The sequence below is a fragment of the Petaurus breviceps genome, unplaced genomic scaffold (genome assembly GCF_028583685.1).
Source record: "Petaurus breviceps papuanus isolate PSGF00001 unplaced genomic scaffold, PetGlider_PUasm1.0 140, whole genome shotgun sequence".
Taxonomy (NCBI): Eukaryota; Metazoa; Chordata; class Mammalia; order Diprotodontia; family Petauridae; genus Petaurus; species Petaurus breviceps.
In genome coordinates, this window is record NW_027185698.1 from 2,422,687 (window position 1) to 2,436,149 (window position 13,463).

The 13,463-nt window shown below is 36.4% G+C and overlaps 1 protein-coding gene across 6 annotated transcripts in view; it reads right to left on the reverse strand.

Moving 5' to 3' along the window:
* The window catches only part of TBC1D1 (TBC1 domain family member 1), a 318,238-nt gene that overhangs the window by 285,008 nt on the left and 19,767 nt on the right, over positions 1–13,463 (reverse strand). For all 6 annotated transcript variants that reach the window (XM_069068580.1, XM_069068572.1, XM_069068589.1 and 3 more), the window contains exon 2: positions 5,377–5,913. In XM_069068580.1, the coding sequence (XP_068924681.1) occupies positions 5,377–5,793 (417 nt within the window). In that variant the 5' untranslated portion in view covers positions 5,794–5,913. The remainder of the gene's footprint in view (positions 1–5,376; positions 5,914–13,463) is intronic.

The following is a 13,463-nucleotide window of genomic DNA, read 5'->3' on the forward strand; positions in this document are numbered from 1 at the left end:
ACCCCTTTATTTTACATACTTCTTCCCAGGATGAAGTTTATAGCACAGTTCACTTGGATTTTTAAAGATAAAAGTTTTTCTCCAACTTTATAATCTTAAGTTAATGGTAAAATAAGGCTTATTGTAATCAATTTTATCTGTAACTTTTCAAAAATGTATCAGTTTTATAAATCAAGGGATATTTATGAGTAGAAATAATAACAGCATTTATAGCATGTTTAAGGTTTACAAAACCCTTTAAAGTGTAATTTCATTTGATCCTTACAATAATCCTGTGAGCTAGGTGCTAGCGTTGTTATTATTCCCACTTCATAGATGAAGAAAGTAAGGCAGACTGTAAATGACTGGCTCTAAATCACATAGGTAGCAATTATATGAGGTAGGATTTGAAATTAGGTTTTCCTGATTCCAAATCCAAAGTTCTACCCATTGCAGTGTCTCCTGACTCAGGCCAAACCCTTGCTTCAGCATCGCCTCTCATACTATACACATGTCATGATCAGCCTCATGTAACATAAAGTACATGATATTTCAGAAATACAACATCATTAAAGTGTTCTTCATAAAAAATAAGAAACACTGAGGTATATCAAAGAAAGGCTAAAATTATAGAGTAACCATAAGATTGATGTTACAAAATGCTATTTCAAAGAGCATTTCTTAAGTATTTTGCTAAATATTTCAGAACTATTCCAAAAAAATATCCTTAAATGCAAATAAATTTTAAAGGTCAGGTATACATTTGAATCAGTTCTTCAGACTTTAAAAGAAAAGAGGCAAGTACTACTAATAAAAAGCATATATAAGGCACTTAGTGAAAATGAAATGCCACATATGCAATTTTTATGAAGCAAATACCAACTTTTTAAAGCTTTCCAAAATAATGTCTATTATAAGGCAGATGCTGATGAAGACCTCAGATTTATAACCCAGTGTCAAAAATAAACCATGCAATGCTGTCTCATGGGCCTAAACTTCACAATAAATGCTTTAGAGTTCATCCAGTCCTAGACATTCTTTTTATAGATGAAAAGTAGAATCCTTGCCAACCTTTACACCAAGCAACTGAACTTCATGGTCTACAGTGCTGATTACCTGACCCTGATATACTGTTCCCTGTAATATTTCTCTGAGTCATAGCCCCAAACCAAACTTGACATAATAAGTCAAGGTGAGGTTAAGAACCCTCAAAAAGGGTTTTATACAGAAAGAATATCCCATGAATCCATAGACATAGTTACATAAACCATATTTTTATATATACACAAAATTCTCTTATGCTTCTATCACTATGATAATAAATGTGGTAACTAATAAGGAAATGCCAGAGGCATTACAATTTTGAAGACTAAATTGAAACAGTAATATTGTAAAGATAATCAAATCTGAAAGATTTAGGAATCAACATAATGACCAACCACAGTTCCAAAAGACTCATGATGAAACAAGTTATCCACATTCAGACAGCATTTAATTGATTCAGAGTGCAGACTGAAACACATTTTCTTCTCTTCCTTTCTTTTTTTTTTGTGGACATAACTAACATGGGAATTTTTTTGGCATGACTATATGGATTCCTAACAGGTTTTTTTTTCTTTCCTTTTCAATAGGTAGGGGTAGGGGAGAAGGAGGGAGAGAATTCAAAACTGAAAATAAAATTAAATTAAATTTAAAAACAATTTTTAAAATAAAAATAAAATGAAAAAAATAAGACTAAATGCAGAATGCCAGAAAAATAAAGATATCTGAAAATTAGGCCCTTTGTTCTTAAGGCAAATCCTACTGAGAAAGAAGAGTTATTCACTCAATATGATTTTTTTTTTCCAGGCATTACCACATTAAAGAAAAATAATAAACTAACAAACACAACTAATGAGTAAGATATGCAGATGAATGCAAGACCTATCAAAAATGATTAAATAATTGGGTTATATTTAAAATTGGCATAAATGTGAAGCAATATGGAAATTAATAAACAAAAGTATTGTCAACCAAAATCCAATTAAAATGAAGTGACAAGTGTGAGTAAATCCCTCCAGGTAAGATCAGAACATATAATAATAATGGTATTGATCACATGTCCTAGAGATTTGAGAATATTTGGGAGCCACAAGTATGGGCATAACAAGCAAGATGATGTACCTTGTATTAATATCAAAAGAAACTGATTATTCACAGAAAAAGAATCTGAGGCCAGATTTTAACTCAGCTCTTCCTCGGGGGTCTATACCCTGCCTAATATGCCACTTGCTGATCCACTTTTGCAATTAGCATATAATATCTAATGAACTGTCTTAAATGAAGTATTAATTGTTAAGTGGATAGTATATTTCACAGACATAAGATGAAATGCTTAAAGGAATAAAGGGCAGGTACCTTAAAGGACCTGGTAAAGGGTAAAGGTACAACTTAGATCTCCATAAAATGAATTATTTGACCAACTCAAATGGACTTGACCCTTAATATTACTAATCTTATAAAAATTACAGAATTTCATTGTCAGAGGGGCCTTCAGAGGCCATCTAAGCCAACCCCTACCTTTACAAGAATCCTCTCTACAGCGTCTCCAGTAAGAGGTCATCCTAGGAAAAGTCCAACCCCCTCATTTCAAAGATGAGGCAGTTTTGACTCATCAAGGGAAATAGTCTTGCCTAAGGTCATGTCAGTAGTAAATGTCAGAGCCAAGCCAAACCCAGTCTTTTGATTCCAAGTACCATGCTCTTCTCAGCTTACCCAAATAACTCTTAGTCACTCTCTAAAGCTGAGCCTCAGGAGAATAAAATAAAAGTAATCTGTCTGAGGCACAGTTTTCTTCCCTAGGACCAAGGGAGGGGTTAGTAGACTATCCAGGAGTGAGCTGATAAATGTTTAACAGGAGTTTCTCAAGGTGAAAAAATGTACTCAGTAAACACTTTTATGAATGAATGACATTTTCTCCAGCACTTTCTAAAGTCTAGACAATCATCAAAACAATAACTCAAGCCCTGTTTTGTAGCCAAGGTGTAGATAGATGCTCACACCTCACACCACAATAAATAAGCAGGCTCCAGCATGCCCTGAGAGCCTGTGGCAGTATTTTCTCTCTATCTTTCACCCTGGCCTTAGTTTGCATTCACACTGCTATTACCTGTGCACAACCCTCGATACAGAATCCAGTGGCTTTTGGGTCATCACCAAAGAGTCCCCAGAAGGATGAATTTTCCTCCTCCACCGACACACAAGAGACAAACCTGACAATGGGGAACCCTGCTACAAGAATAGGACCCAAATTGTATTCCTTGTCCCTGGTCACCTACCCTACCTTCCCAGGTCAGGGACCGTAGGGGGCAGTGTGTTATTCTGGAAAGAATGCTAGATTTGAAATAAACAGACCAGGGTTTCAGCCAGTTACCTGTTGGACTTTGGGCAAGTCATTTAAACATCTCTGGGCATCCCTTTCCTCATCTATAATGGGAGGGGGTTGGACTAAACCACAGATTTAGACCTGGGAGTCATTTAAAGACCTTTCAGTTCTAAATCAAGGTGCTAGTGATCCACAGAGAACCAGACAAGAAATCTCACTATTACATAAAGCTCACAATTTTATAGTGAAGCCTTTTAAGGTTTACAAAGCACTTTCCTCAGAAAAACCCAGAAAAAAAAGTTGGTAGTAGTATTAGACCCATTTTATAGGATTGTAATCAGGACTCTTGTTCCCAAGTGACAAAAATGTCAGACTCAGAGACACAAAATCCTGGGTTCTAATCCTACCTCCAGCTTTAAAAGTTGTGTGACTATGAGCAAGTCACTTGGCCTCCTGCATCTATACCTAATAATACTTAAAGTACATAAGTCATTGGGTTGTGAAAGAATTCAAATGAGATAATGTATATAGAGTACATTGCAAACTTTTAAGTTTTATACAAGTTCCATTAGTCTCAGTTATTATTCTTTATGAGGCAGCTAGGTGGGGTAACAGATAGAGTGCTGGGCCTGGAGTCAGGAAGACCGAAGTTCAAATCTGGCCTCAGATACATACTAGCTATGTGACCCTGGGCAAGTCACTTAACCTCTACCTATCCCAGTTTCCTCAACTGTAAAATGGGGATAATAATAGCATCTCTTTCCCAGAGTTGTTTCAAGGAATCATATAAGATAATATTTATAAAACACTTAACATAAGCCTAGCACATAGTAGGTGCTTAATAGGTCTTTCCCCTTCCCGCCTCACCTTGAAAATAGAATAGTAACCATGTAATTAATATGCATGGATTTGGCTTCAGTATTAATCCCAAAGAAGAAACAACAGACTGTGTGAACCAAACTTCGCATCCATGAGAAGACTCATGGCAATGGAGTAATGGAGGAGAAAAGAGAAGTAATACACAGGGCCTGGAGAAGGAGTGAGGCAAGAATATGGAAAGACCAACAGAGTACTAACCCTGTCCCTTCCCCCGTGCCACCTCCCCACTTTCCTCTATTTCTCCAGTATGTCTGTTCATTTCCCACTATTTCCTCTATTTCTCCCCTGTCTTCCCCAGACTCCTCCACTCTCATTCCTGTCTTGCCAAGCTCTTAAATACCTCCTCCTTCTTTATCGTCTCTTCTTCTTTTGCCTCTCCTTAGGAGCAGAAGGAATCTTTCCAAAGTCACACAGCTAACAAGTGCAGAGAAGCATTGAACTCAGGTTTCTGCTGTGTTTAGATGCCACAAAGAAAAGTACATCTAAATTACAGAGTTAAAATTCCCCAGCCCCAGTTAAGCCCCAAATTAACAGGATGGGCCCACCTCAGGGCCCTGGCCAAACCTAATTTCCCAGTATCCCCATCCATTGGCACAGTCAAACCCTGGCTCAACTCCCAAATTTCTCTATCCTTCCTTCTTTACCTACAAGGGGCAGTCATCAGTCATCCTGCCTTTTGTCTTGCCGCTGGATTTCAGTGACTCTGGAAGAGAGAGTGAGGCTGACAAGTTTATGAAACTTCACCTCACTTAAATACAAGTCATTCACAAGTCAAGACATCACCCCATGACGTCATCAGTCCTCATTGCAAAATGAAGGACAAACAACAACAGGAGACAGATTGAAATCCAGAACTATTGCTAGGGTTGAAAACAATCCCAATTCACAGCCCTACTGATTGCCCTCCAAACGGCCCAATTACAATTAGGAAAGGTTCCCCTGTGTAATAGCTCCAAAGGTCTGAACTCATAACATTCTATTCTCTTGTAGACAAGCCATTCGAGACAATGCAAATGTCCACAGAATCCCTAAACTACCAAAATAACTCGTACGTGTGCAAATGCGAGGCCTCCCCATTTTCAGTCTTGTCCTTGTTTGATAGTTTCCAACATCCCTATGCAACAAACCTGATTGCACCCCCCACCTCCACTTACTTTAGTTTGATCATCAGCCTTGAAAACATAGCAGATACTCTGCTGGCTTGCTGCATCTTCCTTAATCAGACAAGCAAAGTAACTTGGATCATGGCTGTTATGAATCAGTTTGTGGACCTGCTGGGGCTTATATTCAAAAATGCTGGAACAGATCAGTGGATCCCACTGCTGACTCTTCCCTGGGTCGGGTTCACACTTCAGGCAGGCAGGAGAAACACAGAGCCGGATTTGGTTGACTACAGTCTCTTTTTTGGAGGACTGCATACTGAGTCTTCGCACCTCTGCTACTACCCAAGGCAACATGGGCATGGTGGTCAAAGAATGTACAGACAACGAGCCCACCAGCTGAAGGCTGAAGTCTATTGAGATCTCACTAGGAAATGCATATTTCTTGGCTGTAAATGTTATGGGTTCCATCTTAGAAAACTCTTGGAAACTGAGCAGAGAGTCAACCACTGGTTTTTTACTTCAGATGAAGCAATCCTTTTCCTTTTTCTTTTTTTTTTAAAGCAAATCTTTTACTTCGGGCACAGAACTCTGAAAAGAAAGACATAATGACAATTTAATAATCGTGTAGAACTTGATTGTTTTGTTCAGTTATTTTTCAGTCATGTTTGACTCTTCAGGACTCCATTTGAGGGTTTTCCTGACAAAGATACTGGAATGGTTTCTGTTTCCTTCTCTAATAAAACCTTCTACTTAAGTCTAAAGAAAGCCCCAGTTCAGAAAGAGTTAAGTATTTGACTAAGTCAATCTCAGAAGAAAAAGCTCTCCAAAATTACAGTACAGATATCAAAATTTATGCTAATTGTCTAGGAGATACAGTAGATAGAACACCAGTACTGGAGTCAGGAACATCTAAGTTCAAATCTAGACTCAGACACTTGCTCGCTGTGTGACCCTGGGCAAGTCACTCAGTCCCTCATCTATAAAATGGGAATACAGTGAAGAAGGGAATGGCAAACCACTCCAGTAACTTTGCTGACTGAATTACTGAACAACAAAGTTACAAGATATTAGAGAAGACCATTATAGAGATACTAGCATAGAAACCACCACCAAAACATAATAGTAAAATAATTTCATGAGTTGCCTGAAAGTCTTTAATTCACAGGATTACAGATTTGGATCTTGGAGAGATCTTGGAAGCCACAAAGTTCAACTACTTTATTTTACAGATGAGAAAATTAAGGCACAAAGAGGTTAGACCCAAGACCACATGGCTAGTTAAGTGTCTGAGTTAAGATTTAAACTTGGGTCTTCCTTCTTAGCTCAACACTCTATTCCCTTTGCCACCTACCTAAGCTATATTTCCAAAAATTAAAATTAAAGGCAACCAAACTCAATATATTTATGATCCTAAATGAAAAGTCCAGAAAAAAAAGTTATCTGATGAGAAAAGAGAAATTAATAATGAATTAATAAATTAATTTTGAGGGGCGGCTAGGTGGCATAGTAAATTGAGCATCAGCCCTGGAGTCAGGAGGACCTGATTTCAAATCCGGCCTCAGACCAAAAAAACTAGCCGTGTGACCTTGGGCAAGTCACTTAACCCCAATTGCCCTACCTTCCCCCTCCCCAAAAAATTAATTAATCAATTAATTTTGAGACATCAATTGCCTAAGGCAATACCGTGTTTCCCCGATAATAAGACACTGTCTTATTATTTTTTTTGGACAGAAAAACACCAGAGGGCTTATTTTCAGGGGAGGGCTTATTTTAATGAACATTGACAGCAATTTTAATAAACAGGTAAATGTGAACAAAAAAATGTACCTTTATTCAATAAGCAAATCACTGGGGAAGAACAGGATGATGCGCTCACTGCTGCAGCTCTGATTGGATGCAGCTCGGAGCGCAGCGTGCATTTCACCGGGGGGGGGGGGACGGTGCATACAGAGGGTACCATAATTTAGCAGGGGATCACCTTCACTACAGTAGCAATCTCAATAGGGCTTATTTTCGGGGGAGGGCTTATTTTAGAGGAATCTTACACAGTAAGGGGAGGGCTTATTTTCTGGATAGGTCTTATTATCGGGGAAACACGGTAGGTAACTGATGACCTTGGGCCCTTATGCACATAAAAAAAAATAATCCTCTGAAGTCTCTATTTCTCTCAACAGATACGCATTCAAATTCCAATTTCTCTAAAATGTGGATTTGGAATATGGTGCTAGTGGATATCTTTCTTACTACAATTTGTATACTTATATATGTATATAAATCATGCATATGTATATAAATATATTGTAGTGCCAATGCAATATTCACAGTGCCAGCAGTCATGATAAATATACCTGGGCTCTGTTCTATCCTTCAGCAAACTCTTACCACAGGTTCAATGTAATTACATTCAGCCTATTAAGGGGCAGAGTTTATTTTCAAAGCTGGGAAGATCTTCAAATTACCATTACCATTACAATAGGTATATATGTATGTATGTATGTATACGTGTATATAAATGTATGTATAATATGTATCTAAATAGCCACCATATGTGGCTATTTTCTACTTGTACACATGTATATATGTGTAGATATCCATATAGCATGCATATATGTCAATATTTGAATAACATGGCTATATGATATTTCATGACTCCTTGGTTTTCACACCACATCAGTATTTTCTGTCCCTCCAATTCAAGGGATCAGTCATGAACTCCAAAACCTCCATTTAACAAGTAGGCTCAAGAGAACCATCTCTTTGTTTCCCACCTGACTCTGCAGGTTTTTGGACTTCTATGGATTTCTTCATCCTATCTCTGTGGGAAGGGGGGGGGGGAGAAAGGTGGGGTTACCTTCTCCTCCCAACTCCATTCAACTTCCTTTTGTGTGTTGTATTTCTCTATTAGATTGGAAGCTCCTTGAGGGCAAGGAAAGTCTTTTTTACATCTTTATCCCCAGCTTAGCCCACAGACTTAATAAATGTGTACTGACTGACTGACTAAAAGCTCCCTACAATTTAGTAGATAATCTTCAAGAGTTTCTGAAGCTTAAAAAAATTAAATGCATTCTTTGGCAGCCACCCTGGCACCAGTCCTTTCCAAACTTAGTTCAGCTGGTCCTCAAACAAGACATACACAATTCTTCACCAGACGTATACTCAAAGCCCTTTCAGATTCCTAGAAAATGCCCAAGCTTGCACTCCACCAGCATGGTAGGGAGAGAGCCCAGGGTCACCTCCACATGATGAGGGAGCAGAGCGGAATGTTGATAGAAGAGTTAGAATACATTTCAGGTTGCCTTTCAATTAAAAATTTTTATGAAAACATCCACATTCAATTTAGATATCTGATATACTTCACAAAAATATAATTCAAGTGTTTGGTTGTTGCTTTTTTTTTATATTTGGGCATTGCTATTCCTGGAGATTTAAAAAAAAAATCATCTTCAAACATCTCATTCTCTTAAAAAGCTGTATTTCTTTTTTCATTGCAGGTGACAAGACCCATGAAATATCTGGCTCAATTTTCACTCCTGCAACTAAATCTATTTTAAAGTTTTATCTGTTGACAGCTGCTAATCCCAAGATTGGGGAAGAGGAATGCCCTGTGCTTATTACAAAGGATATTAATGCAATGATGAAACATGTTCCCCACCTCCTGACAGTGAGGTGATAGACTCCAGGTGCGAACTGAGACAGATATTTTTGGACATGGCCAATGAGAGAATTTGTTTTGTTGGACTATACTTATTAGTTACAAGGGTTTTGTTTTTGCTCTTTGGGCCTTTTTTTAAATGGGAGGGAGGAGGTAGGAGGAAAGGAAAATAGATTTTAGTTTATTAAAAAAATTAAATTTTGGAGAGGCTAGGTGGCACAGTGAATAGAGCACCAGCCCTGGAGTCAGGAGGACCTGAGTTCAAATCTGACCTCAGACACTTGACACACTTACTAGCTGAGTGACTTTGGACAAGTTACTTGACCCCAATTGCTCTCCAAAAAGAAAAAAAAATTAAATTTTTAAAAAAGGATATTGATTAAATAATTCATCCATTCAACAAATGTTACAAAATTCCATGGTTTTAAACACGATCATAATAGGCACAACAAACTACTTTCCACCTTCTTGTAATCTGATCAGATATTCAGGATAGGTCTATACTACAGAGATATAACTATCAAATTCAATCAATTTAGACATGGGGACAAACCAATTTGCACATAAAATAAGTATTTAATCTAAGTTAGGCTTTTGGTTTTCTACCAGTTATAATAATACATACAACCTTTGTTTTCCAAGATAGATTTTTAAATTTTAAGGAAATTCATGAAGGGTTTATAACATTAATGAAAATATAACTGTTAATACTCCAGCAAAACCTTTGGCAGGAAAACAAAAATGCTTATAATCCTAATTCTGTATTCATGACCATTCCAACTGCATTGAAATTTACCTTTGTATCATCTTTGAAAAAAAGTATGATTAAAACAGATTAACAACATAAACAATAAAACAGGGAACTATCCAACTTGCTAAGGAAAACCAAATATTTTCCAGTACTTAGCAGCATCTTAGATTCAACACACATTTGTATATAAGCAATTTAGGTATAATTTCAATTGATTCTTACCTAGTCACTACGGCATTTTCTATCAACATTATATTAATTGTTACTTCTCCTATAAACACAGTTTAACTTGAAGTTACTATAGATATAGATAGATATAGATAGATAAATACACACACATATATCTTTACAATTTTATATATACACATAGATACATATTTGAAGGAATTAAAACTGTATTTCTGGGGTTGAACTGAACAATACTAGAGAATACATACTATATGTCTAGCACTTGACTAAGCAATGAAATATATAAGAAACTTGCAGTCTCATTGGGAACATAAGATTTAGGCACACGAAACAAATACAGAAATGCCCTATATTTTCTTTGCTTGTTTTAAATTATATCTCTAATTTCATCACTTAAGTTAGCTCCAAGTAAGGAATTTTCTCTTGCAATGCTAATCAGCACCTCTACAGAACACAGAGCTACCTGGGAGTATTGAGAAGTTAAGTAACTTACCCAGAGACACACTGCCAGCCTTTGTTAGAAGTAGGATTTCAAACCCAGGTTTACTGGTTTTATAGTCAGCTCTCTACCCTGTTACACAAAGTTGTCTTTCCTTGACCTGATCAATTTGTATATCATGATGACCTCACCTGAAGATAAGAATCTGTCTTATAAATTCAATTTGCCAAAGACCAACCCAGTTCTGGTCTTTGTTCTTCATTTGTCCATCCAGGTGTAGTTTGTGGCTCCTCCTGAGGCTGTATCCTATTCCTTAAGTAGCATCACAACTAGGTCCTAAAAATAGTTTATTGAAATACTTTGATGAAGCCCAGGTTTCCAAAATGTGGTTACTTCCTCCCCTTGGGCAGATCACAACCTCCCATGTCTTTTCATTCTATATGATTTGGGGGGGGGGGATCTTTCCATAAATCCTCTATAAAGTACAGTCACCCAATGAACTAAAGGTCTTTATCTGGTTCTTTTATTATCTTGGTAATATCACTGCAACATTCAGGCTATCTTTTATTCTCACATCATGACCAGCCCATCTCTCTTTCTGGTGTTAACTCTCCATGAAAAAATTTTATGCTACATTTCATGAGCAATATTCATCATTGGTAACATGCTTCAGGCTACATAAATCCAACCAGTCTCTTCCTATTGTCCCTTGTATTCCCTATATTTTGATATTTCAGAGACTGGTGTTTCATGATAAACAGTCACTTAGGATCCCCAGGAGAATCTTAGTGTCAAAGAGTCAAGCTTTTGAAGCAGTAGGTAGTTAAGGCTCAGTGAAAGCACTGAATGAAAATTAATCCTGCCCACTACTTATTACCAGTATAACCTTGGGCAAATTAGTTACCCTATCTAGACTTTGATTTCCTAACTCGTGAAACAAAATGGCTTGAATAAAAATTTTCCAAGGTCCCTTCAAGCTCTAAATACTATGATCCTATGAATTCCTCAAGCACAAACCAGTCCTCTACTTACTCCTAAGGAATTTGGGGCCCAACTCATTATCCATCTCCAGTACCTATGTCCAAGAGACAGATACAGAGATGGAAATCCATGGACTAACTGCATATCTAGCTTCATGTGATAGTGTGGGATATAATGGTTTTAACCCATTTCATATTTCCAATGGGGACAGATAAATCAATCTCTCCCACAGAATACTTTGCAGTCTTCCAGGGTTTGATGAAATTAGGACAATTTCATTTGCAAACAGAAGTATTTAAAGAGTCTCGCCACTGGCAGGAGACCATTCTTCTATTTGGGCTCTGCATAGGACATCTTCTGTAATTCCCTGTTTTTTTGCCCCATTTGATTTTAATACTCAGGAGATCAGGGAACAAAGTCAACACCATGATCACATCCATCAGAAAAAATTTTATATAATTTTAGCTTTATCTGAGTATTTTGCTAGTAAGATATTTTTTAAAAAGTTCATACTAGGTGGGAAGTAGAAAACTGGGAAAGAAATTTTACAACCAGTATCTCTGATAAAGACTTCATTTATAAAATATATAGAGAACTGAGTCAAATTTATAAGAATACAAGTCATGCCCCAATTGATAAATGATCAAAGGATATGAACAGGCAGTTTTCAGAGGAAGAAATTAAAGATATCTATAGTCATATGAAGAAATGTTCTAAATCACTATTGATTAGAAAAATGCAAATCAAAACAACTCTTAGATGCCACATCACACCTATCAGATTGGCTAACATGAAAAAAAACCCTATAAATACTGGCGAAGATATGGGAAAATTAGAACACTAATACATTGTTGGTGGAATTGTGAACTGATCCAACCATTTTGGAGAGGAATTTGAATGCGATTTATAGCTCAAAGGGTTATAAAATGTGCATACCCTTTGACCCAGCAATATCACTTCCAGGGCTGTATCCCAAAGAGATCATAAAAATGTGAAAAGGACCCACATGTACAAAAATATTTATAGCAGTTCCTTCTGTGGTGGCAAAGAATTAGAAATTGAGGGGATGTTCATCAACTAGGGAATGGCTAAACAAGTTGTGGCATATGAATATAATGGAATACTATTGTGCTATAAGAAATGATGGACAGGCAGACTTCAGAAAAACCTGGAAAAACTTATATGAACTAATGCTAAGTGAGGGAAGCAGAACCAAGAGAACATTGTACAGTTACAGCCACATTGTACAATGACTAATTTTGATAGACTTGGTTCTTCTCAGCAGTGCAAGGTCCTAAAACAACTCCAAAAGGTTCATGATGGAAAATGCTATCACTATCCAGAAAAAGAATTCTGGAGTCTGAATGCAGATAGAAGCATACTATTTGCTCTTTCTCTTCTTTGTTATATTTTGTTTCCTCTTTCTCATGGTTCACTCCATTGGTTATAAATTCCCTTTACAACATGACTAATGTAAAATACATATTTAATATGAATTTATATGTAACTTTTGAGTCAGTTGCTAAATTATAAAGATCAGATCTCCTATAGAAAATCCTCTGTGAAAATGTTTTGTTCAGGGCCGGCTAGGTGGCATAGTGAGTAAGAGTGGAGGACCCGGGATCGGTTCCAGCCTCAGATATTTAATACCCACACAAAATAACTGGCCGTGTAACCTTGGGTAAGTTACTTAACCCTAATTTTTTTTAAAAAAAATGTTTTGTTCAGAGATATTCTTGAAGCTATATATGTAAATAACTAACTATAAGTTATTATATCATAACTAACTATATGTAAATAAAATGATATATGCAAACTAACCATAAGTTATTAAATTATAGTAAATAACTATATTGATATAATAACTATACATGAATAACTACATATGTAAGCAACTCTAAGTTATATTTTAATTAACTATAAGTTATTATATTACATAGCTAACTATAATTTATTATATGTATAAATAAAATAACTATGTCTAGATAATTAACTGTAAGTTATATCATATAACTGTTGTTATATTATAACCACATGTACATAACTAGCTATAATTTATATTACAATAATTAATTACATTAATCATATTTATAACTAAACATTCTCAGAAAGATGTTATAGATTTG